Below are 26,419 nucleotides of genomic sequence, written 5' to 3'. Positions count from 1 at the left end.
GAACTGTAAAAACTACTAAACACTGCCTGGCAATGCAAGGGAAACAGCACAGGGCCAGGAGGGAGGCTTGAGCTGCTAATGCCTTCCCTTCCAGAGCCACTGAGGCTCTGGCTCGAGGATGAGGACATCGGGAGGGGCAGTGAGGTGCCCCAGCCTTAGGGGTGCTGTGGACACGCTGTGCAGTGGGGAGGGCTCAGTTATGGTCTCCAGGGCTCCCATGGGACAGGCAAGGTGTCAGCCTGGTGAGTCACAGGCAGAGCTGCCATCTCTGGCTGCTGGGGTCCCATACACAGCAGCCATGCAGAGGATTGGCGGGGGGACATGAGGGTTGGTGCCATGGTACAGTTGGAAGGGATACAGAGATCATCAAGTCTGACTCTTTCAGTGAACTGATGAAAAAAAAACAAGTTACTGGAAGATCAAAAATTAAGAAATCTGTAATATGAATTTTAGTCATTTTTGTGAGTTTTCTTAACATTCTTTGCTGTCGTCATCTCTTTATCATCATAGTGACTTGCTGCTATTTACCATCAAAAAATGCTAGAATTAAGACTCATTGGTTCTTTCAGTGCTAGTAAATAGGCTCAGTCTTTCAGTACTAGTAAATAGGCTGTTGTGCATGAGAGACTGAGGACTGAAGACATTCTTAATTTATGTAATACTTATTGTTATGAACAAGTTCATTAGTTGAAGATTAGACCCCCATTGATGTCTCCCTCCATGTTGTGCCCCCCTTCACTATACCTGTCATTCCTGTTGCGTGTCTCCCTTATATCCCTCCATGTTGTGCCTCTGTTGTGACTATCGGGTATTGCCTCCGCTGCTCCACAAGATGGCAACCAGAGCACTTCTGAGGATATGCAAATTAAGGACAGTGATCAAAAACTCCAAAAAACCTCTGAAGACAACGAGCCAACTTAAGACCTAAACAACAAACTGACTTTGATGATCGGGAAGGAATCCTTCTATCCTACCAGCACTACAAATTGTATCCGAAGCGTCACCATAACCGCAGTAGAGCCAACCCTGAGTAAAACCCCTAGCCAACGAGCCCCAGTTCTGCTGCACAGCAAAACTGATCTACCTCCTCCTCTGTGTCACCAAAGGGAGCAGCGGTGGTGTGCGCGATCCCTCGGGCCCCCACCCAGAGCCGGTCACTCCAATAAAGGCGTTCCAAAGGAGCGGGTCTCCTTACCCGTTCATTTCACTTATATTAAGGCAGTCCTCAGTCATGTGTTTGAATTGATTGTTAGAATTATCTTGTTTTAGGATCTCTGCAATCAAGCACCTCAGCTTTTGCTCTTTTAATTCTGATGGACAGCATAGAAAATGGCTGCACAATTTTTCTGGTCAAATAGAAACAGCATGTTTTCCCAAGACAAAGAAGGAAATGAATGTGTCCGAGATGACAAAAAAATGGGTGCATACACACAAGCTAGGATCAGACTAGGACTAACAGGCTTAATTCGTTGCAAAAAGTACATACATGTCCTGAAGTTGCCCTGAAGTTGCTCCTGACTTGCCCTAGCAAGATGGGGGCTGGGAGCATACTGACATTAATGAATAATTTACTAGATTTAGCCCGTGGCTGCTTTCATGGTTCTCAGGAATGAAGGAAGGCATCAGGAAAAAGTTATAAAATAACCTTTGAGCTACATAGATGATTAAAGGCCTGGAGCACTTTTGTAGAGATAGGCTGAAGGATTTGGGATCATTCAGCATGGAGAAGGCTCCAGTGGGACTTTACAGCACCTTCCAGTACCTGAAGAGGACCTACAAGAGAGATAGAGAGACTTTTTACAGGGGCGGGTAGTGACAGGACAAGGTGGGATGGCTTTAAACTGAAAGAGGGCAGGTTTAGATTAGATATTGGGAAGAAATTCTTTACTGTGGCAGTGGTGAGACAATGGAAAAGTTGTCCAGAGAAGTTGTGGATGCTCCATCCCTGGCAGTGTTTAAGACCAGGCTGGCCTTGTGGGGCTTGTGATCAACCAAGTCTAATGAAAGCTGTCCCTGCCCAGACCAGGGGGGTTGGAACTAGATGATGCTGAAGGCCCTTCCAACTCAAAGCATTCTGTGATTCTGTAACTGTTCTGGTGAGTCATACCAAGCTCACAGGCCATAAATTTAGCATATAGGGATAGAGGTATTGTCAAGATATGCTTCCCTCATGCCTCATTTAAGTAACCCTTTTTATTGCATTACCTTTGGTTTTCCTGGGCTGTTCCCCCAGGGAAGTCACCTTGGATATGGTGTCATGAACATGTTATCCACTGTATAATAATAAAGACATGCACAAAGAATTTTAATTTTCTAAGTATTTTATTTATGCAAATATGTATTGAAATCGACCATGATATTTCGTTTACAATGTCAACTAAATTTAGGAAATTATTTGAAAGATATTATTTCTCTTAAAGCAAAAGTTAATGCATTCCAGTAAAACTAAGCCCACATTGTATAATTTAGACAGAGTTATATATAAATCCTTTTCCATGCCCATATAGAGCAAGAAGAGTCTGCAACAGTAAGATTCCTCTGCAAATCCCATTTAAGGCAAGGCCACATGACAAAGCCTGTGAGGTTCAAAAAAAAAAGAAAAAAAGGGGACAGCAGGACCATTAAATCCAATATGGACTGGAAGGAGTCTTTGAACCCTTGTATGTTCAATTTCCAATATTTCATTGTTCACTAATTTCCCTATAATTCCCACTTTTCCCCATAGTATCTTCCAGGATTTCAACAGTATTCTCTCAGCTTTTTGCTCTTCACTATGTTTTTTTTTTTCTTTTCATATCTCCTGTTTAGTTCATATACCAAATCATCCCTTTTCTACACTAAATTCCCCACTGATTGTAATAATCTATTAATAGTAATATATTAATTCTGCATTTTCTTCAAACAAAATGTCCATAGTAGAAATTATAAAATCACAAAAAAACCCTTGACATTTCTCTGGGTGTCATCTATCATTATCCAGCTTATTTGGTTTGCATTTTACATGTTTTTGCCATTACACTTTCACTTGTCTGCAGTGCAAGAACCATCTTTTACACCGATTTTACGCAGCACAGCTTCAGCAAAAACTGTATAAATAAATATAGCATAGAGTTGTCTATGTGAGCACAAATTTAGTTACAATAAAGTAAATATAAAGCAACTCTTCAATTTCAATATAAAACAGCTCAAGAATAGTGTGCAGTCTGGTTTTTCTTCAGGAGACAAGTTTGACTCACTAAATGCAAAAGTTAGAACAATCATATTCCATTACCTGCAAAAAGAATAAAAGCTGACAAATAGGACCTAGAGAGTGTACAAAGAACTTCATTCAAATCTTTACAAAGCTATACAAAATGTTTATTTCCCTTTAAAAGTATTTTAAAGCTAGTCATGAACTGTCTGAGTAAGAGAATGGGATTATACTAATTTAACAGTTACTTGGCTATGCCCATTTTCTCCCATATGGATTTTCTACTAATGGATTGATGGAGTAAATTGTTTTCATTGTCTCAGTCTAGACAGCAGTTAGATTAGGATCACAAAGATGCCATCTCTCATTTGGTCATATGTCTGTCAGACATGCAGACACCACTTAGCTAACTGCGGTGTACAGAGGGGGAAATGCTGTGGAAAAGAAATTTTCTGCATTCAGTGAATAATTGTCCCTGTTTATTCAATACAGATGTCTAGAACTTGTTAGTTCTCCCATCATTGGAGGAGTGAGGGTGGGGGGAAGTGAAATAGTCTTAATATAGCAAAATCCTTCAGTAAAATGTGAGAAGGAAAAAAAGCATCTACTGTAGGCCAGAGTCAGATATTTTAAAATTCTAATGTAAGCTATTGCATATACTCTCAGGCCTTCACCTGTTTCTCAGCCTGTGATATGGAAGATGGCTTTTGCAAAGGGCTGGACAACTCTGGAGGTTATTTGATGAATCCAACAAGCTATTCCCACAAAGCATTAAGTGAACAGCACATCTTCACCAGACCAGGTATGGCCCAGTGTGGAAGGTAATGAGTAAGAGATCATGTATCTACATCCATGTAAGTACAAGCACACGTGCACACATGCACAGAGCAGCCCAAAAGTGAAGCAACTTCAGTGTCTGCAGCTCATAGACATTATTCAAAGAGATGATAGACCCAATCATTAGACAAAAAGTCTTAAAACACTTATTTCAGAGGAACTGGATGGTCCCTAGAAAGAATCCACCCTTTTCTGACAAAATCTCAAAACATTCGCATGTACAGCTGAGGAAAGTAATTCTAGTATAGGGAGACAGAATGAGTTTACACTACAGGAATCAAAATTGAAATGGGATAGATCACAGAATCAGAGAGTAGCTGAGGTTGGCAGGGACCTCTGTGAGTCATTTGGTCCAAACCCTCTGCTCAGGCAGGACCATTTAGAGATGGTTACTCAGGGCCATGTCCATGTGGCTTACGAGTATCCCAGAGATGGGAGACTGGTGGGCAGCACCCGAGTCATGCTTGCAGTGAAGAAGTGTCTTCTCACATTCTAAGAGAATCTCCTGTGTTTCACTTTATGGCCATTCCCTTTTGTCCTGCCACTGGGCACCACTGGCAAGAGCCCAGCTTTGGTCTATTTGCAGCCCCTTTCAGGTATTTACACACGTTAGTAAGGTTCCCCTGAGCCTTGGTCTTTTCCAGGCTGAACAACCCCAGACCTGCTTTAATTGAAGTTTTTAAACAAGCAGGACTACTTGCCCTACCAGGACCTGCAGATCTGCATTGACAGAAGACACACCATAGCTGAAGACAGGAAAGCCTGTAACAGGTTTGAGCGGAATGACACCGACATTGAAGTGAGCAAGTTTCGCCCCCGTGCTGAAGGCAGGCTGCTGACACAGCAGCAAGGCAGGGGGTGAGCTCTACGCAGGGCAGAGAGCTGCCAACATGCCAGGCGGCACACCTATTCCCGCTGGAGGGAAGGTGCGGCTTGCTCTTCCAAAGGAGCAGAGCATTGCTGAACTGAACGAGAGTCTCCCTGCCGGGGAGAGGCCGGGGATCCGTCACTGCCGCAGCGCCCCGCTCGCCTCCCTCACGCCTCCCCGCGCGGCGCGGCGCGGCGCGGCGAGCCCCCGGAGCCGCCCGCGCCGCCGCCGCGGCTCCGCGCCTGCGCGCTGCGCAGAGCCCGGCGCTTCCCCTTCCGGCCGTGCCGCGGCTGTGTCAACATGGCAGCGGCGCCCGGCCGGCGGCCGCGCTGCCTCCTCTGGGCGGCAGGTGATGGGCAGGCGGGGGGGAAGGCGGTGGGGATGGGAGGCGGGCAGCGCTGGGGCAGGCAGGAGTGTAGGCAAGCGCTGGGGGCGTGAGGGGCCAGCAGGGAAGGGAGCCTGTCAGCTGGCGTGGGTGAGCACCCCGCGTTGGCTCGGGCATCACTCACGGAACGCTTTTCCTTTCCCTCGCAGTGGTTGCACATGTGGTGGCGTCAGGTGCAGGTTTTGTGGAGGATCTAGATGAGTCGTAAGTATTGGGGTGTCTTGCTTGATTACCAAGATATAGTTTGTCTTCTTGTGAGGAACATGACTCCATACTTTCTGTGTGTTGTTCTTGTCGAGAAAGCTGTACCGGAAAAGATTGTGATTTTTGTAGCAGGAAGGACAGAAAAATTGTGGCTTGAAATACTACGGAATATTCTCTGTTGAAAGGGACCCACAAGGATCATTGATCATTCCTGTCCCTGCATAGCACTCCCAAAAAGTCACACCGTGTGCCCGTTGTCCAAACCCTTCTTGAGCTCTGTGATGCTGTGACCATTTCCCTGCGGAGCCTGTTCCAGAGCATAAGCACCCCTGGGTGTAAAACATTTTCCTGATATCCAACCTAAACCTCACCAACACAGCTTTATGCTGTTCCCTTGGGCCATGTCACTCGCCACCAGAGAGGAGATCAATTACTGCACCTCTTGAGGAAGTTGTAGACTCCCATGAGGTCTCTCCTCAGTCTCACCTATTGAGGCGGTTCAATTAATGAAGCTGAGGAACATTTTAATTTTTCAGCTTCTTTAAAGCAGTTACTGTGGTGGTGCTGCCAGAAGTGTTTTTAGGCTTCCTTTCTTGTTTCTTTTTGGTAGGGTAAATACATTGGTGTGTTGGTGCCTGCCCCAGATAAAAGCTGATTACATTTAACCAGTTCTTCATTAGTGTTTGTGGCATGGCTGCCACATGGGGTTGGGAAAATGAATCTAAGTGCATTCGTGCATGGCTAGAAACGAAAGAGAGAAAGAGGCTGCAGGACTAGTTCATGGCTGCTTGCAGTGCCAGTAATATTTTTGTAAAAATGTGCCTTTACAACAGAGTTAGTCCTGAGACTGTGCAGGAGTTGAAGTGGGTAGTCATGCTATGAACTTGGTTGTATAGTCACTGTTGGTATACTGGTTCGCTGTAGCAGTTTGGTAGCTACATAGTTGCTGTTTCCCAAGAAAATTACCCAAATGAATGTTAGAATAGCAGGTTGATATCAAGTGCTACAAAGCAGCACGATTATTAGAATTGAAAGAGAAGGTATGAGAAATAATAGCTGGTGGGGAAAGAGAAGTTGGTATTAGATGACTGCTTTGGGATAAATTCAGCCAATTAAAGGTGATGTTTTCATGAGAGTTGAATCAATGATAAATTGCACCAAAGAGTGTCAGAAAACCACTCACATTTTTACAATATTGCTTGTTAATCATAAGATCAGATGAGATGTAGTGATTTTATCAGTGGGGGGGATGGGAACATATGGAAGGAGCTCTCAGGACAGACAACAGTGTCTGGTGTGAAAAAACAACTGAAACATGGGAACTGTTTGGACTTGATTTTCGAAGCTTGTTTTTAAAACATTCTCATATTTTCAAGGACTGCAGATGCATTCACTTAGCCTATGTGTGCTCCTACATCATGTTCCCATATCCATGTTTCCGTGTGTACTTAAATATATTTGCTGTTTTGGCATGAAGAATCATGATTCTGTTGTCACATAACCTTTTAGAGTAACTGATAAAATAAAATCTTATTTTAGAACACTTGAGTTTTTCAATTACAGATCTATACAGATGCATGTATTTGCCATTGAGAATAAGAATTGAAGAATTATTTGGGGCAGGTTTTGTAGGGGTTTTTTTGAATTTTTTGTAGCTAATTGGCATATGGTGAGAGAGGTCAGAAAACGATCTAAATTTAATTGAAATTAAAATTTAAACAATTTAAATTTTAGTTTAATTTTGCTCCAAATCGGGGAGCAGTGACTGGTGATGTTTCAAGTTTTCCATTTTATAGATGCCAAAACGTTATGGATGTTCTACTGTTGCCAAAATCTTTGTGTTCCCTTGGAATTTTAGTAGTTGCAAACAATGTGGACTAGTACAAGGCACAGGTCCCTTTCCTAAGCATACAGGATATAGTAAAATAAGTAGCAGAGCAGAGCTGACAGAAGTGCCCATCTGGGCTGTGGGAGGGGGGCACAAAATGAGCTGTGGCTTCTCTTGGCTTTTGCTGCTCTGATAGCAGATCTGCTGCCTCAGGTCAGTACTCATCTTGTGATGGGTGTGGACTTATTCTGATGTGCTAATGAAGCAGGTAAGTAACCTGACTTAAAAAGGAAGTGTTTTTGTCTGTGGGGTAGCTCAAACCAGGATCAGAAGCATCAGAAACGGTGCTGGAGGAAACAAGGAACAGATAGAGCAGCTGGTTTGTTTTAAGGCCCTTGGAGTTGTTTCCTTGATGTTCATTTTGCTTCATGCTGGTTTCTTTTAACTGTTCATATTTAAGTGGGGTGCTTGGTTTAAGTAGGGGCTGAGAGAACATTCAATCAGGTAGTTGGGAAGATGTTTGAGACAAATAAGTTTGGTTCAAGGATGTGCAACACTTATGCCATCTTTTCCATCAGTGTGATTGTGTTTCTGTCAGCTGATAGAGGATTGCACAGGACAGCTAAAAAGAGACTGAAATTTTGTGCCTGGAAAATGTATTTATAGGGCCTAGAAACAGCATCTTCAGAAAATGCTTCACTGCTCATTTGTAGAGAGGTTTCTGTTTTTCTTCAGCAGTGTGAAAGTGAACTTTCTTAATATTGTCTAGTAATTTAATCATTGACGTTAGCAAAACGAGTGAATTTTGATAGTCGGGGTTTTGTTACACTTCAGATTTTAGTTTCTGTGAAAATTGATCGAATAGGTCCTTGTAGATGAGAAATGCATTGAAATTTATTATTATGAAGACTACAGTATTTTTTTATACAACCTTAAGTCAAAATTATTAAACTGTTGGAAAGCTCAGCCTCCAGATGTTTCATTCTTTCTCTCTTTTCTTTCTGTGTGCTGGCAAGGTTGCAGTCTACCTTGCTCAGTACTTAAATGCTCTTTACAATTTGCCATAACAGTTGTACTGTGACAGAAGAAGGAGAACATTTAATTGTAAATTATTCTTACACAAAGAAAAAGTGATACTATAAATTGAAGCACAGCCTAGAAGCTTATGATTCAGTAGCTGCTTTCTACTTCTTGCATCATAGGCATTTATTTGGCATTATAATTGGAAGTTAGCTGTAGCTTTGTTAGAGTTCTCAGGAGATGCTGGGCGCTCACTGGTTCTTTCATTAGCTCTGTAATGCTTAGGGTGGTGGAGTATGTTTTTAGTGAGGCTGTCAGCTAAGCAGTTTTGTGACTTAAAACTGCTGCTTTCCTTTAGCAGTTCCATAGCATAGTCTCTGCAAATAACCTTTTCTGCTGCTGTACAGGCATTGCAGCCTTGGTATGCCATAAATAAAATAGGCTGCAATTTACCAGTGAAATGCTGCAATTCTAAGTTTCAAACACTCAGCACTGTAATTAGATTGTATTCATGATTTCTGAATTATTTCTGTCATACAGTCAAACAGTAAGCCAATATCAGCATTACTATTTCTTCAAGACCATTATGGACTGTTACAGATTCACCTATAAATGAAATATAATAAATTCTGTCTACTGCTTATGGGCCGTTTATAGGCATGCTGTGTATTGGGAACTGAAAAATTAGGCTATAACTTCTATTAATTGGATCTTAGAGTGTAGAGCCACATTTACTGCATAATTATAGTAAATACCTAATTTTGCAGGGAGAGTGGTGCAGTAGAAATGTTGTATCATGAATGTTATAGTGTGTGACTTTAGTCCCAGTCCTAGTCACTTAAGTCTGTCTTTTACAAAAATAAACCTTAGGTTAAAGTTCTAGCTAATTTCATTCTCTACATAGAGCTAGTTAACTAATGCAGTAATTCATATGATCTTGTAGTGACAGCAGTGAAATGTGTAAGCAGCATTTTGGGAGATACCAAAGAACTTTGATTTATCAAGCTTACTTTTGTATTAGAGGTTTTAGAATTCGGTGACAGATTTACAGTTAATAAAACCAGTCAGTTAATTTAAATGTCATTTGTCTAGCATTAAGAAAATTCAGTAGTACCTGTGTATCTCTGGGCTTTATCAGTAACTTGATCATTTTTATTCCATTAAGTTAGTTTCATGGTTGTGTGCAACTTTAATAGGACTATAAACTGACACACCTATAGTAGAATGTTAAAGGAGGTTGAACTAAAATTGCTTTGCATGTTAATATTAAAGGTAATTTAGTTAATTTAAGTTTAGTAAAGCTAAGATTAACAGTTTAAACCAATGCTGTAAGAGTCTGTATTAGCTGGTATTTAAAGATACAAGAGCAAATATTTTTCATATAACTAAGACAACTGAAAAATACTTCTCCCTAGATTCCACATGCTAGTCAAATATCTTCTGTGTATGTTGGTGTGTATTCTTATTTCTTGCTATTTTTTCTGTTTTGTTGTTTTTTTTTTTTTTTCTTAGGAAATAGTTAGAGAAACCTAATGGCACATCTGTGTGTGTGTAGTATCATGTACAGGGGCAATATTACACTAAAAAAATAAGCATCTCCTCTGTTTCCCCATTCTCAAAGAGAGAAACAAAACAGAAGTCTTCTATCTATAGTTTTATATTAACTATATTGGAGACTTTTTCACACATGCATTTCACTATTTTATTTTCAGATACATAACTTATTGCTTTAATTTTTTCCTCTTTCTAGGTTTAAAGAAAACCGTAAAGATGATATTTGGCTTGTAGATGTGAGTATGTAAGGAAAACGGGAAGATCTCTGGTGGAAATCAATAGACAGACTGCACAATGCTACACCCTGTAGCCAGGCTGCTTCATCGCTTGGAAAATTGTTTGTACATGATGCAGAAAAACTTCATGACAGTAATTTTGACAGGATAGATAAGCAATCTGTCTGCTGTTCAGGGTGAACCATGAATAGGCTGAATAGCCTGCTGAATAGACTTCTGTTTATGTTTTGCAGTCCTTTAAGAAGGAAAGCAGATTACCTAGCACACTTAGGAAGTGATAACCTCTGTTGAGAATTTTTTATAATTCCTTGCATTACTTATATCAGCTGATTTATGTTCTAGACTTCTGTTAGCACTGAAAGACCAAATATATGAGACCCCTGTTACTTTTCTAAATTACTTGGAAATATTCAGTGTCCCTTATTTCTGGGACAAAGAGTTTTTTAAAAGATCGAGTTTGCTTGTGAATGAGATAACATTCCTTTTTTCATCCAAATATGTACTGTAATTCTCAAAATTTTATTACTCAGATTATTAGTGATTTTTGAGTGGGTTACACGCTACTTGAGAGTTATCAGCAGTGTAGCAAAACAAAATCCAGCTTTTGTTAAATCATGACCTTATCTTGTTATACCAAAACATTGATATGTTCTGCCTGTTGATGAATTCAAACTTCTGGATAGCTTTTTTATATGATCTTTTAACTTTCAAAAAAAAGTGTTACCATGCAGTCTATTCCTAAATAAGAAATCATATAATAGTGCAGCAATTTAATGTATTCTTTTCAAACTTGTGCTTTCATATTAAAAGTAGGACTAAATCATAAATGCTACTTGTCATGCTAACCTTGTAACTAATCTGCAATTTTATTAAGGTATAAGGAGTACTGTGACTGGAAAATAAATCTTGCTGATGATTTAAGGGTTAATTGTAGAATCAATTTCTACTAAACTATTTTGGTTTGTGAAATGTATTTGCTTTTTAGTTTTATGCACCTTGGTGTGGCCACTGTAAGAAACTAGAGCCTGTGTGGAATGAAGTGGGTATAGAAATGAGAAACATGGGTTCTCCAGTAAAAGTTGGGAAGATGGATGCAACTTCCTTTTCTAGTAAGTATGGTTTGTTTAGGGGTAATTTCATCATAGCCTCTGTTTTGACGCTGTTATTTTTTTCTTGCAGTTGATCTTCTGTGTCATAGCACAACTTGCAAACAGTAACTGTAGAAAAAATTCCTGATTTTTTTTTCTAAAAGTGACAACTTTCTGTAATATGTGCTTTTTATCACATTTGTTTATGCTTGAGTAGGGAATTCTTCCTGATGAATGGAAGGTAAAAGCTTTTCGAAGATCTGCTTTTGATATGCCACTTAGAGTACTGTTACATAAGCATTTTTATGTGGTGTGTCTCTGGAGAGCATCCAGTTTTAGGTTCCTTCTATTAGTGCTGGAGGAGTGCCTGTGTTCTTGCTCTTACTCATTTCAGGTAATCGCTCCTGAAACTGTTACAGAAAACCTGCTGAAATAACTGAACTCATTACATCAGTGATTGCTACTCAGCTGATTTCTTCCTATGTTTCTGAGTAAATGTCTTCTCAAAGAACTAAATTCAGTGCTTTCAGTGCTTTTTTGTTTGCTGATGCCTTTCATATGTGTTGACCTTTTCAGAGAAAACCCCAAACCTTTGGTACTCAGAGAAGTGGTTTGGGTAGACGTGAGAGGATTGTTGAATGCTTAACAGTACTTCCTTTGTGTTTGTGTGCTTCTTCATTGTCAATTTGCTTAAATCTATGTTGAGCCAGGAGGATATTTAAAAGAGAAGGTGTAGGGAAGGAGTGGGGCCCAAGTGAGATCTACATATAATAAAATTTTGTAAATACATGTAGTGTTTTAAGTCAATATCCATTAAATCTGATTATTCAGGTTTGTTGTATTTGCCTAAAATGTTACACAGAATACTTTTCTCTGTGGTATTCCAGTTTTTCTAGTGCTTGAGATTAAAATGGTTTTGTCTCAAAGACCAATTTATTGTATATATCTTTTTCTATAAAACCAAATAAATATGACTTAATGTTTCATCTTAAAGATACTTATTTTCTGTAGAAAAGTAAGTCTGGAGAATCAGAAGTGTCAAGTTCATGCAACCAGGTAACTTCAAAACTGGGAATACATGTCATGATTCTCTAACTTTCCAGTTATGTATATAAAATTCTAAGTCATATAAATTGTATGAACTCTTACCCTGAAATATTTGTATGTGTCATCCTGTTACTGAAATCTTATGCTTTATACCTGGACTAGAATTGGTACTATGTTTTCGTTATAGACTTCATTTTTATTCATGTAAAAATCACTGAAAGCTGCAAGGGTTCTTTTGTGCCCTGGAAAAAAATTTCTTCTCAGATTTCTTACTAGTTTCATAGTGTCTGATAAATCTTTTGAAATACTTTAATACTTTCATGTTGAAAGTGGAAATTTTACATCTGAATATGAAAAATTCAAGACCACTCTGATTAATACCTCTGTAATCTAAGGATTCTGTGAAATCAGAGTAGTTCAGTCTTGAAAAATACCAGGAGGAAATACAGCTGTTATGTGTACGTGTTACGAGGGAGGAAGGTGAGTAGTTTGCTCCGCATGGTTTGTGTTATAGGAATATGAAGTAGTGTGAAAGAGCTGAACTTTGGGAAGCTTGTTGTCAGAGAGCTGAGATCACAGGTGAACATATAAATCACTAGTAAATGTTTCCTTTGGTAGCTCTGTGGAATGAGGATACAGCTCTTGCATCAACAGAGCAGTCGCCTGCTGCAGTATCAGTTGAATTTTCAGGGGTTTAGCCTCAGGAGTCCACTGTGTGTGAGCAGAGTAGAAATGCATCACACCTGCTGCTGTTTGCCTTTACTGTATTCTTCATATCAAGAAGTAGAGGGGATGATGTAAGCAATTTCCATGAAGATGAGAGAATTTTGGTAATCCCCATGGCTGGAATGTTTAAAAAAAGTATTAAATATGTCTCTTCTAGTTCTCCTAAGCACACACAAGAGCTGTACAAGGGGAAATAAACTATCAACCACTCTTGTAATTGAATGTTCTAATACACATTTTAATATATTGTAGTTCTTTGTAGTAGAGCTGTAAAAGAAAAGAATCAGATTTGAATTGATCCTCATATGTATATTTCTTAGAACAGTTATCTTTGATTAGATGCCTGTAGGTGAGCTGCTAGTTTTATTCGTAGTGCAGTGCAATAAGATACTTGTACCTGATCCAGGTGAACAATCTTAGGGTCAATTTCTAAACTTTTTGCACACAAGACATCCAACATCTGCTTGCTGTGGCACGTTGGTAGCTTCAGAGTGGTTTTGTAACAAGCATTGATTCTAGGTGCTTTTCGAGTGCAGGGATTGTTTCTCAACAGGGAATTGCACAAGTATTGCCACAATTTTAGATTTAATCCTTTTTTGAGACTGTAGTTTAACTTCTGGAAAAAACTAAATTTGCTGGAAAGTACAGTTTAAGGTGGCAGTTGCTATGTTCACAAGTGGAAGGGTGGTTGCAAATTATACTCCAATTGGTGGGAGCATGATAGAAGTTTTTTAAACAGATCTGAGGTGAGAGAAAAAGTTCTGCAGTTGTCTTTTAACCACTTCAGTAAGCAGCAGGTAAATATCTGCTTAGAGCGTGCCTACTTCTGTTCATGATAGTAGACATTTAGTTGTGTGGAATAGGATTTAAAAACTTTTTTGTAATAACTGCAGTATGATACTGCACTTCTCACTAGCCATTACTCTAGCATGAGTAGTTAATTGTCTTCTCCTTTTTTCAGGCATTATTATTTACAGTTCTTCATCCTCAATGCTTAATTTTTGCCTCTTTCAGTCAATTGTATGTGCAATGCATGCTACTTTTGGTGAAAGCAGACCAAGTCTGTCCAGAGGATTCTCATGACATTTGAGTTGTGGCATATGTAATTGGAAGGCTATCCTGGGACTCTGCAGCACCTCTGAAAGAAGTCCAAAATTGAATGATGTATCTTAATAACTGCAAGCTTTTCCTTGAAAGCAAGTAAAGTAATTCATACGGAGCTAAGTGATAGCTTTTTCATTGGTTTATGTGGTTTGAATAGTAAAACGTGTTTAAAGATTAAGGTAGAAGAGAAAAAAAATCTTGGTTCACTTTGCCATTAATGCATTTCTTTCAGGTATTGCATCTGAATTTGGAGTGCGAGGCTATCCAACAATTAAGCTGTAAGTTGATCCTTCCTATTTAATTTCTATCAATGGTTTAATGACAAAAAATTAAAAATAGCCCTGTCCATTTAGAAGTCTCAAACTCATGTAATGTATTAGTCCAGTACAATGTCATGTTAAATAAAGACACAGTGATTTTGAGTACTTTTTACTGTGGAGATACTGGGTATTTTAGCAGGTTATTGTTTAAACAAACAGTATTCCCAGTAGGTGATAATAAATTTTGTCAAGTTAGTTTTCTCAAAAAAGGAAGCAGAGATGTTCAGCTTGATAATCTTTAAGGATGAAAATTTTCATGCCATATGGAGGTATTAAAAATTCCTCTGAATTTCCAAAATCTCTGCAGATTCTGCGGAATTGCGTTATCAAAGAAGGCCTATTAAAATTAGTAAAACTTACTTGACTACTTTGCTAATGCAAGCGTGCTACAGCCCCTCTCAGCAGAATACCATAAGCTGACCAACATTTCACTGAAGCTTAATTCATAAATTTGAAAGGTTTTGAAGATTATTTGATACATTTCAGCTATTAAAAATACATTAAAGAAGTTTAAATGCTTTCTTTTTACAAGGACTAATCCCTGAGTAGTGTAAGTGTTGAGTGTGTTGCGTTTGGTTTGAGTGTGGGGTGTTTTGTCATTTTAGGGACCATTTAAATACGATCATAAACAAGTATTTTAAATTATGTGTATGCTTACAAAGTAAATGACCACTGTGCACTAGAAAAAAGAATTGTAAAAGAATTTTAAGTATTTCAACAAGTCAGTAAATCAGATACTGTGTAAATAAGCTTTTATTCCATAATTCCATTGTATTGCATTATTTTTATATTTTGCTGACCACTTCTTTGGCTTATCAGTTGCTGAAAGGTGACATGTAAAGATTGAGAAATCTTATATGTATGAATGTAGTTTAGGTGATTGCTTTTCTGTTCTTTTTTTGTTTTCTATTTATCTAGCTTGAAAGGTGACTTGGCATACAACTACAGAGGACCTAGAACCAAAGATGATATAATTGAATTTGCTAATAGAGTGGCAGGGTAGGTATAGTCTTCTCAGAGACTGACTCTGCTGATTCAAACTTATGTGGGACTTCGAGGTGGGCCAAGACTTATTTAAAAAGAACAAGATACTGAAGTCAGCAACTGTGTGTACTATGTGTGTGGCTGCATGGGAGACTGGCATGGGAGTTAAGATTATTTATTTCTAAGGCCACATTTCCTGACTGTTGTGCTTACATTCAGAATTTTCTCTCTCAAATTACGGAGACCTTATTGTGGCCTTCCACTGTATAAAGACATCTTCTAAGAAGTACAGAGAGTTTTTATCAAAGTCTGTGCGAGGTAAGGGGAAATGAAATGGTTTTAAACAGAAAGAGGATAGGTTTAGAAAAAATATTAGAAATAAATTCTCTACTGTGAGGGTGATAAGATACTGGAACCGATTGCCCAGAGAAGTTTGGATGCCGCATCTCTGGAAGTGTTCAAGGCCAGCTTGGGTGGGGCTCTGAGGAATCTGATCTGGTGAAAAATGTCCCTGCTCATGGTGGTAGGGTTAGACCAGATGATCTTTGAGGTCCCTTCCAGTATAGCCCAGTGGCCAGTAAAAGGTATACACGTTTACATCGTAGCAGCATTTTGTAGTAAGGTCTGAATTTCATATTTGTGTGCAATTTGATCAACATAACATGTTATTTGGTGGGGGGTGGGGGACGGTGGGAATGTTCTTTTTTTTCTTTTAGTATAAAATAATAACTTGAAAAACTAAATTAATTCACATTCTGGAATTTATTTTTTGAAAAACAGCACAAAAAACTGTTAAGCATTTTCTTGTGAATTTTTATTTGTTTGGGTTTTGGAGGGTGCACAAACTGAGATTATTCTATGTCTTTGTTTCCTTTTCCAGGCCTCTCATCAGGCCACTTCCTAGCCAGCATATGTTTGAGCATGTACAAAAGAGACATCGTGTACTTTTTGTATATGTTGGTGGTGAATCTCCTTTAAAGGTTTGAAGCTTGACTAAATAAAGTTACTTCTTTTGGCTATTTAGGGAGTAATTTTTAAAATCTTTCAAAAGATTGAAGTGCATGCTTGTAACAAGTTCTTGGGGTTTTTTACATTTATTAAAGTGCTTTTACAATCTTAGGCTATAAATATGTTTTCAAGGTACTCTTTAAGGATAAGGTATGTGACAAAGCTTTTTGATGCATACTGAAAGTTCAGAAATTAAAAAAACATTGTTTGTATTTTTTCAGGAAAAATACATTGAGGTTGCTTCAGAACTAATAGTTTATACATACTTTTTTTCTGCCTCAGAAGATGTGCTGCCTGAGGTAAGCTGTTTCCATTTCTACTGCTTCCCCAGAAATGGCATTTTTCTCCTCATCTATGTAATTTTGCAGTTTCAATGGCACAGAGGTGGCTCCTTACAGTATATTTGGCTTTGGTAGATATCTAAATAATTACACTGAAACATGTAATGTTTGAGTCTATGTGGGGAAAGAATACAACCCAAATTTCGGTCTGTCATTGCTTTGTTTTGGCCAAATTACTTGTTCAGTCACATTAATAAAATTAATTAGAGAATGAGCAGAACTCAATGTGGGCCACACAACTTGTTCAAGAAAGTAGATACTTGGATTTTTAGCAAGTGCAAAACTCCTGTTGCTCCCAACAGTCCTTTCACCAAACACTCTTTAAGCATTAGGGGGTTTGTAGCATGAATTGCTACTGGTACCCTAGTAATCAGAAGTAAGTGAAGAGGTGAGTTATTTTCATCTTGTGCCATACAGCTGATCAACACATTAATCTGCTTGGGAATCAACCAATCCAGACCACTGGCTGCAGAATTCTCTTGTTACTTTTTTTGAGGATTCTGTGACAAGGAAATTATTTACAGTTCATCACAAGGGTGGAAAGAATTGATGTTTCTGTAGCTAGTCTAACCATTTTCTTGTAGCAAAATTAAGACCTTTTCATTTATTGTTATCTCCAAGTGGGACCTAAGTCTGCAATATGCCGACAAACATGTGACTTTGAAGTTAGTTGGTGATTAATGGGGTGAGAACTAGCATAATTTGGTTTATTTTGTGGGTTTTTTTTAGGCAGCTGGATTTTATGACACCATAAGTAGAACTGGCCTCATTATAAGTTGTGTATTGTTAGTTCTCCAGAAGCTTTGTATTGAAAACTACCTTAATTTAAATATTGCTATTTGCACTTCAGCTCCAGCTGAGCAGAAAAGTACTGTTCAGTTGTGCAGTGGAAAGAGTAAAAAAGTGTGGAAGTCTTTGAGGTTCTGTGATCACACTGATGTAAGCAGTGAGCTTTTTTTTCTCACAGAAGGTAATTTTCACACCAGTGTCATTTAAGCTGAAGTAGTGATGGTATTTCAGTATTCTATGGAGAGAAGCAAAAATGTTCAGCAATTTCTGGTTGTGAGTTGTAATGAGCCTTTGCATTACAGGATTCACTGTTAGGCTTTGTTTCATCACCTTAGGTAATATTATTCCAAGCTTTAGGCATCTTTCGCAACCTTTAAGCTGTACACTGATTGATTTGTCCTTCAAAGATGATAAATTATGTTTTGGGCAAGTAAGAGAACAAAGCATCATTTGGGACTACCTTCTTGCTTGTTCATATCATCAGCTATTATATTATAAATTACTGCTTTTACAAGAAAGTTAATGCAGAATGACAGAAGGCATGTAATTTGGAAATGTTGCTGTCGTTTACCTTTCCAAAACATGGGTAAATCAGTCAATTCAAATGACATGATCAAAACTTAGCTTATGATGCAGTTCTTTCTTAACCACAAATGCTGTTTAAAATTTTAGCTTAGAATGCTAGCAAGCTGTAAGAAGTAGATGCAGTATTCTTTCTGTAGCAGTTCACTAAAAACATGAGCTGACTAAAATTATTTTGAGTTGTAAGAAGAAAGGTTCTACAGCTTGTTTTTAGTATGGTGCTGACCATCTTAAATATCATGTCTAGCATGGTAATACAGGCTTTTGTTAGTTGTCAAAATTAGGTCTGTTAGCAGCCCTGTGTGCTGAAGCTGTTGCTTTATATTCCCATCAGTCTGAAGCACAGGAAATAGCCCAGATTTAGTGGCACAAGTTACCAGTGCTACTATTTTACTCTGCAAAATTGAGTATCCATTTAGTAGAAGTACCAGTATGACAGGTATGCTGACAACAGCACAAATTGGGAACTTAGAGCATGATTGATAAAACCCTCAAGTTACAATTTCCTGTCTAAAGCCCATGTCCAATCCATAAACTATTCTTCATGCTACTGCAGATACCAGTAAAAATCACATTTCTTTTACACTTTGTGAGAGCCACCTCTCAAAAATAGATTTATGTTGCGTTGCTTTTAATATGCAGAAGCTGATAAATTTATCTTAGTAGACAGAAAGTATTTAGGTGTCCTTAGAGATTTTCCCATGAACTACATTTATGTGTTTCCAGATGTTTTTTTTTTTTTGTTTAAAAATCTTTTAATCTTCCATGGATTAATTGAAATCTGATTCTTTCAGTATGTGACATTGCCTGAATTGCCTGCTGTTATGGTCTTCAAAGATGGAACTTACTTTGTTTATGATGGTAAGTAAAAGTGGACATTACTTTAAGATAAGATATTTTAAGCATATATGGAGAAACTGGAGGAGTAGGGTTTTTTGAAGGGTATGTAGGGATGCTTGGAAATTCCCTTGTTTTACGATAAATAGCAGCTCCTTCATGAAGGAAAAGAGAAAAAAATTATTTGTTCTTCCACAACAAAATGCAAGGAATTTGTTTTAGCAATACTGAAGTAGAAGTGGTGATGTTTGCTTTGTGTTTTCAGTAAGATGTAGCTTCCAATATTATGGTTTTGCCTGCATTAATGTACTTAGAAAAGTTACTTCTTCCCTCACTGTACAAATTCACTGTACCCATGGACGGACTAATTTACCCGGCTTGTTCAGTGTGTAAGCTATAGAACAACCACCTGAAACGAGTAGTGTTTTATAACACTGCTGTTTCTGCATTGTACATGTGCAGTACATAAGGCCAATACACTTGCCACTGCTGTAAAAGTGTATATCTGTATATGTGTATGCACATCCATATAGAAGTATTATATGGTACTCAGACTGTACTGGAAGGCATGTTAGAAGCACGTGCACATACTCATGGTTACTTTGCATCGCCTGGGCTTGTAAGCACACCATCTACTCTTGATTTAAATTGTTTCAAATGCAAGTTTTCACTTTAAGTCGAAAACATACCATTCAGAAGATTATTCTGCAGGTTTAATTTCTTAGGATAAGTAGTATTCTTTTTGACTGTGTAGAATGGATGTACTTGTGTTCCTCTTCAGTTTGTTGCCTCCAGATAAAAATTCACTCTACAGCCTCTGTGATTTGCATTTTTTTGGATGTTTTTTAGCAATTTGGGAGAAGGAAAACTTGTCAGAGAAAAACTTATTTTGCTGTATGGCCTGCTTGCTTTTTCCACACCTAAAACAAATGCCAAAACTGTAATAATTCAGGCTTTAAATTTATGTTGTAAAACATTTACTTTTTCATAATGTGCTGGAAACATTATTGGAAGTCAAACAAATCATGAAAATGCAGTTTAAGAGACTGAATAAAGGTTTATGTGCAACTGTTATGACTGGCAGAAATTTGAAGAGCTCTCTATGAGGAAGAAGTTAAAGCAAAATGCACTTCAGTGCTCTCACTTTGTCTGGTGTTTTGGTTTGGGTTTTTTCCTTTTCTTTAGTGGAGGAAATGGATGCAGATACATGGGATGCATTATGCTTGGAATTGCTTGCTACTACCTTACAGCAGATAATTATTATCTGATATTATTGATACTTCAGTCTATACAATAGGCTTTAAGACAAATAATTTATTGTGCATTTATTCTCATAAAATGCAGCATATATATATATGTCTTTTTTACTTGTATTTTAGATCTAATTGATGGTATATATTAGAATTTAATTCTTAATAAATTAAGACATTGAGCATCTTAAACTAACCTTCATTATAACTCTCAGTCATACATGATTATTTGTTCATTTACCTTCACAGTACTGTTTAATGCATCTGCTTTTTCTTGATCTTTCTGTTTCATTTAAGGACTCTCACAAATAATTACTTTCTGTATTTTTAGATCTCTACTTTTTTTGAAACTTGATGAGTTATGTACACACACCCCTTTAAAAGCAGGGTTTGAACCTGTTCCTTTCTGCACTGGGTCACAGCTGCTAATATAGCATTGTTTATCCTTGATTTGAAAAATAATATAATCAAATCAACTTTTCATGCTTTTCTATAATACACTTTTTATTCAACAATTGAAAATAGCTTTGGAAATGTTAAAATTTAAAATGCCCATAAAAGTGTCATAATTTGTCTAAGAAGATTAAAAGAAAAAAAGGAGAAAAACTAGAGGTTGTCTCAGTAGTACTGAAATAGTAAATCTGATGGCCCACCTCTTAAAATAATGTTTTTGTTTTTGTTTTTTTTTTTTAATGTCAGAGTATGAAGATGGTGATTTGTCATCCTGGGTAAACAGAGAAAGATTTCAAGGTTACCTTCATGTAGATGGCTTTACACTTTATGAACTTGGAGATACAGGTGAGAAGATGCTACTGCTAAACTCTTTGACATTGTGTGCTAAACAGTAAGAAAAATTAAAAGAGTTACAAGAATATGTTTTATAATTTCAGAAATTAATTAATATCAGGTTAGCTGATAGTGGCAGTATTTTGTTGATGTTGGACTGACCTGTGACTAGAATTTTCAAGCACAGTCTACACTAGTCAATTCCTCAAAACATAATAGTGTGTCTAATCCTGTGGTAGTCACAAAAATTAGTAGGACTTTAAAATTAATTTAAGAGTGCCTTACATTTTGCATAAGTTGCATATTACCTCTTGGAATGCATGCAGGGAATTTTAAAACTAGATTTAGAAGTATGAAATATGGATTGTCCAGGTATCTTACATCTAGTGGGTTTAGATATCTTTGAAATAGATGTGGCAAGAAAGGGACAGGAGCGTGCATTGAAGTGGACTTGTCCCAGAAAACTTCTGCTTTTCTTTAGCAAAAGTTCTGGAGGCCAAATGAAAATTTTGCAGCCAGGTGACCGCTGAAAAATGCAAATGACTTGTACTGCTCTTAAGGTATATACATACTCTTAGGTACTAAGAGTATGTACTAGGATATCTTATAAACTATATTCCCTTTCAAAATACTTACATTCAATCAACACTGAGTTCTTTCAGGCTTTAAAAAATATGAAGCATCTATGTTCTTACATGTTTATGAAGCTAATATTGTTACATTTTGAATGGTTATTTACAGAAATGCTTTTGCAAGTTGTTTAAATGTAGCATATTTTTTCCTGTTACATTTTTGACTAACAATTCCTCAATAACCAAAAAAAAAAAAAAAAAAACCCAAAAAACCCCAAAACTTTATTAGTACACTGGAGAAACCATCATTTACTTTAAAGAGCTTTATGTATTAATGCATAGTACCTGGAATTTATTTACATCCTTTTTTATAGTCTAAAAGGTCATTAGCTCTCTACTAGTGTATTTATTAGGTAGTGTCTTAGGGTGGAAAGAAATGAGGAAAAAGTGAGAATTGATGTATGCAAGAAGCGGGATGGGAAGAAGCTATTGCTATTTCACAGGAAAGTATGGGAATGAATCATAGATGTTCCCCTTAAAACCCTTCAGTATTACTTGAACAAGAGTGACTTTTTATTTTTGAGGGGAATGCTTACTGTGGCATGGTGATAGGTAGGAACTGAGCAATTGGTTGGCTTGGTGGGGAGGATTTCAAGTGAATTGTGGCATCTTGAGAGAACTGAAAAATCAGCCTTCTGAAGCCTTGGACTAATCTGGTTGATGACTGTGCTGTTAACAGATCTGCTTTCCTAACTGCAGGTGCTTAATCTGGAAAAACATGGCCAGCTTTATAAACATACTTTTATCTGATTGACCGTAGCACTCTTTGGGTTTGGAGGTTTTTTTGATTTTAATCAGAAAAACTTCAAAAAGTAAATCTTGAAGAGGTCGGTATATTCTGATGTTGACCTTTAGGCTCCTCTGACAGAGGTCTATGAGCTAAATTGTGTTTCTGATACAATGAATTCTGGGTTCTGCCAGTAAATTTTCCAGGTGTTTTGTTTTCATAATGCTCACAACAGTATGAAAAATAGTTGTTATTAAATCCATACAATAGTGATTTAATCACTTACAATCAGTTTGTAATTGCTGCTATATAATGCAGGTCTCTATAGCCTCATATTTAGGTGTATGTATAGACACAGCTTGAGTAGGAAATTAATTTTTATCTGTGTTTTCTCCCTTTTAACTTCTTTCTATAATAGGCTTTTCATAAAATGTTAGTGGTGTGGCATTGGGCTCCATATTAATTTATTTTCAGTAGCTTCAAGACCACAGCTTGGTCAGCTTGAAGAGGCTCTTTGGCTGTGAGTCTGGTTTATACTTAAAAAATAATTCTTGTGCCTGGAGAGTACCTGATCTTCTAAGTTGACATATTTCCCATTGGAGAATGTGTGTTTCTTTTTAAATGGTTTCAAGAATTTTATTCCTTATTTTAGGAAAACTTGTGGCTATTGCAGTCATTGATGATAAAAACTCTTCAGTGGAACATACCAGGTACAGAATTGAGTATTGGTGACACTATGGGAGAAATGTGCTGGTATAACATAGGGAAGTTTTGAAGTTTCTTAAATATTGAGAAATATAAGTTGTGTGGGTTTAACTTGTGAATGTTCTTTAATTTCTGACTTAGTGCACTAACTTAATTTATGGCTCGGTTGAAGCACATGTGAGTTCACTGAGATGGTGGGAGTTCCTGTAGCACTCTTCTGCCATTTGTTAATGAGATCACAGGAGCAAATGCTGATCTCATAGCTTTTGAAAGCTAATGTGTCACCTTTTAAACAAAGAAAAAAATGCTTGAGTTCAGATGACTTTGAGATTAACTCAGTGAGTTTAAACAAATGACTATACTTCCCTCTCATTGAAAATTAAGCTAGCGATGCTTATATATCATTTGTCTGTGGAACTTTAAACAGCGGATGTTTATGCTGGGGTTGGAGTTTGCTGAAGAGGTTGAGAGGAGCAAGACCTTCCCTTGTCCCTTTCTGGTTGCATATACAGACTAAAAAAATACTGTTCAATTACTGTGTATGCTATTTTCAACCTTTAGGAGCTAAGCAAGTTGAACAAGGCTTTTTTTTAATAGTCCTTGTTGCTGATGAGGTACAAATTGCTGGTTACTGGGGAAATCTCAATATTTACTGTTTTTTTATTTAGAAGGGGTTTATCCTGGATATCCATACAATTTTTTTCCTTTCAGATTAAAGTCTATTATTCAGGAAGTTGCCAGAGATTATCGGGATCACTTTCACAGGTAGACACACATGGGACTCTGATGTTTTAATTGGACTTCTGCATTAATCTTTCTAAGACAGCAGTCGCTTTTTTTTCCTATGAGAAAAATGTTACAGTTTGTGCTTTTTTATTTTTATACTGATATTTAATAGGACCATTTCATTAACTGACTGTCTTTCATAATGCTGTGTTCTAGATGATCACTTTTTTTGAATTACATTTCTGAGTGTGTGCTCTCATTTTCAATTATAGGAAAAATATTTAATGAAGAACTTCTGCTGAAACCCACTATTGTGTTTTCTTTTTCATAATTTTATTTTTAACTGTTTCTCTTTCAGGGATTTCCAGTTTGGCCACATGGATGGAAATGATTACATTAATAGTTTACTAATGGAGTAAGTAAATTCTTATTTGAATACTCTTTCTTTGGTTGTATTTGTTACCAAATGTATTTAATTTAAAATAATCTTACAAAAATTCTTGGCTTTCATGACTTAAGAAAAAACATTGTCATCAGAATTCAGCCTGTACCACAGTATCAATTACTTGTTAAATTAAACTGTATAAATATATAATTTAATGTTAGATGTTTGGCTTACTGATAATGCTGATTGACAAAGCTTATCTTTTAGATCTACTTTGTTAAATTACTGTTAGAGTTGTGAGACTTTAATTCTTGATGTATTTTTATGATATGCATAGAAAGGCATTTCAGCAGAGAAACATAGAATGCATGGAAGATGCTGTCTGCACTTGTTATATACATGGTATATTTTGATATATATAAGTGGTTTAACAAGATGGTTGACAGTTGCCCTTACTATGATCCTTTTCTAAAAAATGCATAATTAGAGAGTTGAGTTGCTTGCCATTTGTTGTTAAAGACTTCTCCTCTGGCCTTTGGAGGTCTGAAAGAAGGGAAAGCCAGGAGTCAATATTATAAATCTGTAATTTTTCCAGATCCATTTCTTAGGGATCAAAATATTAATTAAACATGTCTTCATGCCCCTAAAAATTCTAGGAGTTTTATATGGACCCAAAAGCACAAGGTTTGTATTTTTGTAGAATGTCTGTAGATTAACACCTGATATAAAACCAACTGTCTCTCTGTTGAAATTTATTTGATTGAACTAGTGCCTTATAATTGCCTAAAGTGAGACCTTCCTCACTTGCTTAATTGCTTCTCAGGTGCAGGCTTTTATATCTGCTGAGCTCTTTCATCCTGTTTTATCTGTCAGAAAAGTGGGTTTTTTTATTTTTTTGGGTTTTTTTTTTTTTTGGGCAAGTAGGGAAGTTATTTTGCTGATTCAACAATGTTATTCCCTTCTACTCTGCCGAGTACCAGCACGGATATGCATAGAAGTAGGAGAGGGAGATGAGATACCTGGGAGGAAGGAAATGAAGGGAAATAAGATAGAACAGCCACTACTGCTGGAGTGGTAGTGGTCTAGTGGCAAGGTCTGTTCAGCTGGTTTGTTTAGCTGAATCTGCAAAATGCCCCTGATTTTATTATTTATAGTATATGGAAAGTTCTGGTTCAAGTACTCATCAGCTTTTAATTATTTTCTAAACCCAGTGTATACCTTTCAAGCATGAGTAGGAATTTGCAAAAGAATGCAGCAAATTATGTTCAAAGTAGTGACTGTTCATGTGGCTGCATGAATAATTGGAGTTTTAAAAAAACGTATTGCAACTGCTTCAGTTTGTCACCAGGTGGCAGCAAGTAGAAATAGAAAAATCTGAAATGACAAATGTGTCACAAAACACTTTTTAATGTGCTAGATGCACACAGAAACAAATTCTGTTTCCTGTACAAAGGACAAAATATTGTATGATTTCTGGGGCTAGAATAAGACCTTGACAAAAGTACATTTATTAACTTGACTGTAACTCCATTACTAGACATTACAATTCTTCTGTCTTTTCAGCTGTATATGAACATGCTTATGTTGGATTAAAATGGTACATTTAAAACCAGGCACAAAAGAAGAAATCAGAATATTTTGAATTTTAATTAAAATACATAATTTTACCTAAAATTTTACTTTAAAATGCTTATCAGTGTTTTACTGGAAGCAAAAATACAGCTTTTTATAAGCTAAGGTGTATAAGATCACTCTCAGCTATAGTGTATGTAGAACTCTCCTCTGCTCTTGAAAGTAACACATTTAATGTGCTTTTGTGAACTTTTATATAGCATAAAGAATCTGTATGAGGAGGTTACCTTTCTGCTGCTCTACAACCAATTCCAAGAACATCAGTTACCATACTGTTAAATGCAACAGAAACACAGCATCTAATTAATAAAACATGGTCTGTTTTGCTGGAAGGACATAATTTAGCAGGAATTAGGAATTTGTTACCAGGTGCTTGCAAAAACAGTGACTTAGTTTGAGTGCCTTTTACTTAGATTTCTTCTTTGTCCCTAATAAGAAAAGAAAAAAATTTCAAGGGGAAATGTTATGTTTATTGACTCTTAGGTGACATGTTGCCTTAGTGTACAAAGTTGTGTTATTTGGTTGTTTATGCTAAAGTTCCATTTAAAGGATGGCATTATTTTATTATCCCTGTAGTTACCCTTAGGATTTTTAAGGTGTCACTATGCTTTCAGCTTCAGTACTGGGA

General features: G+C 37.2%; 1 protein-coding gene across 2 annotated transcripts in view; it reads left to right on the top strand.

Annotated features, from left to right (window-relative positions):
• The first annotated feature begins 5,142 nt into the window (after window positions 1–5,142).
• Window positions 5,143–26,419, top strand: part of TMX3 (thioredoxin related transmembrane protein 3) — a 29,123-nt gene continuing 7,846 nt past the window's right edge. The window contains exons 1-13 of one of the 2 annotated variants that reach the window (XM_021530884.2): window positions 5,143–5,244; window positions 5,430–5,484; window positions 10,083–10,122; window positions 11,108–11,231; window positions 14,320–14,365; window positions 15,326–15,406; window positions 16,272–16,371; window positions 16,621–16,698; window positions 18,906–18,972; window positions 20,898–20,996; window positions 22,996–23,053; window positions 23,760–23,813; window positions 24,133–24,189. In XM_021530884.2, the coding sequence (XP_021386559.1) occupies window positions 5,196–5,244; window positions 5,430–5,484; window positions 10,083–10,122; window positions 11,108–11,231; window positions 14,320–14,365; window positions 15,326–15,406; window positions 16,272–16,371; window positions 16,621–16,698; window positions 18,906–18,972; window positions 20,898–20,996; window positions 22,996–23,053; window positions 23,760–23,813; window positions 24,133–24,189 (908 nt within the window). In that variant the 5' untranslated portion in view covers window positions 5,143–5,195. The remainder of the gene's footprint in view (window positions 5,245–5,429; window positions 5,485–10,082; window positions 10,123–11,107; window positions 11,232–14,319; window positions 14,366–15,325; window positions 15,407–16,271; window positions 16,372–16,620; window positions 16,699–18,905; window positions 18,973–20,897; window positions 20,997–22,995; window positions 23,054–23,759; window positions 23,814–24,132; window positions 24,190–26,419) is intronic. The other variant, XM_077784535.1, reaches the window with a different exon arrangement.

The sequence above is a fragment of the Lonchura striata genome, chromosome 1 (assembly GCF_046129695.1).
Source record: "Lonchura striata isolate bLonStr1 chromosome 1, bLonStr1.mat, whole genome shotgun sequence".
Taxonomy (NCBI): Eukaryota; Metazoa; Chordata; class Aves; order Passeriformes; family Estrildidae; genus Lonchura; species Lonchura striata.
This window is presented reverse-complemented; position numbering and strand designations above follow the sequence as displayed.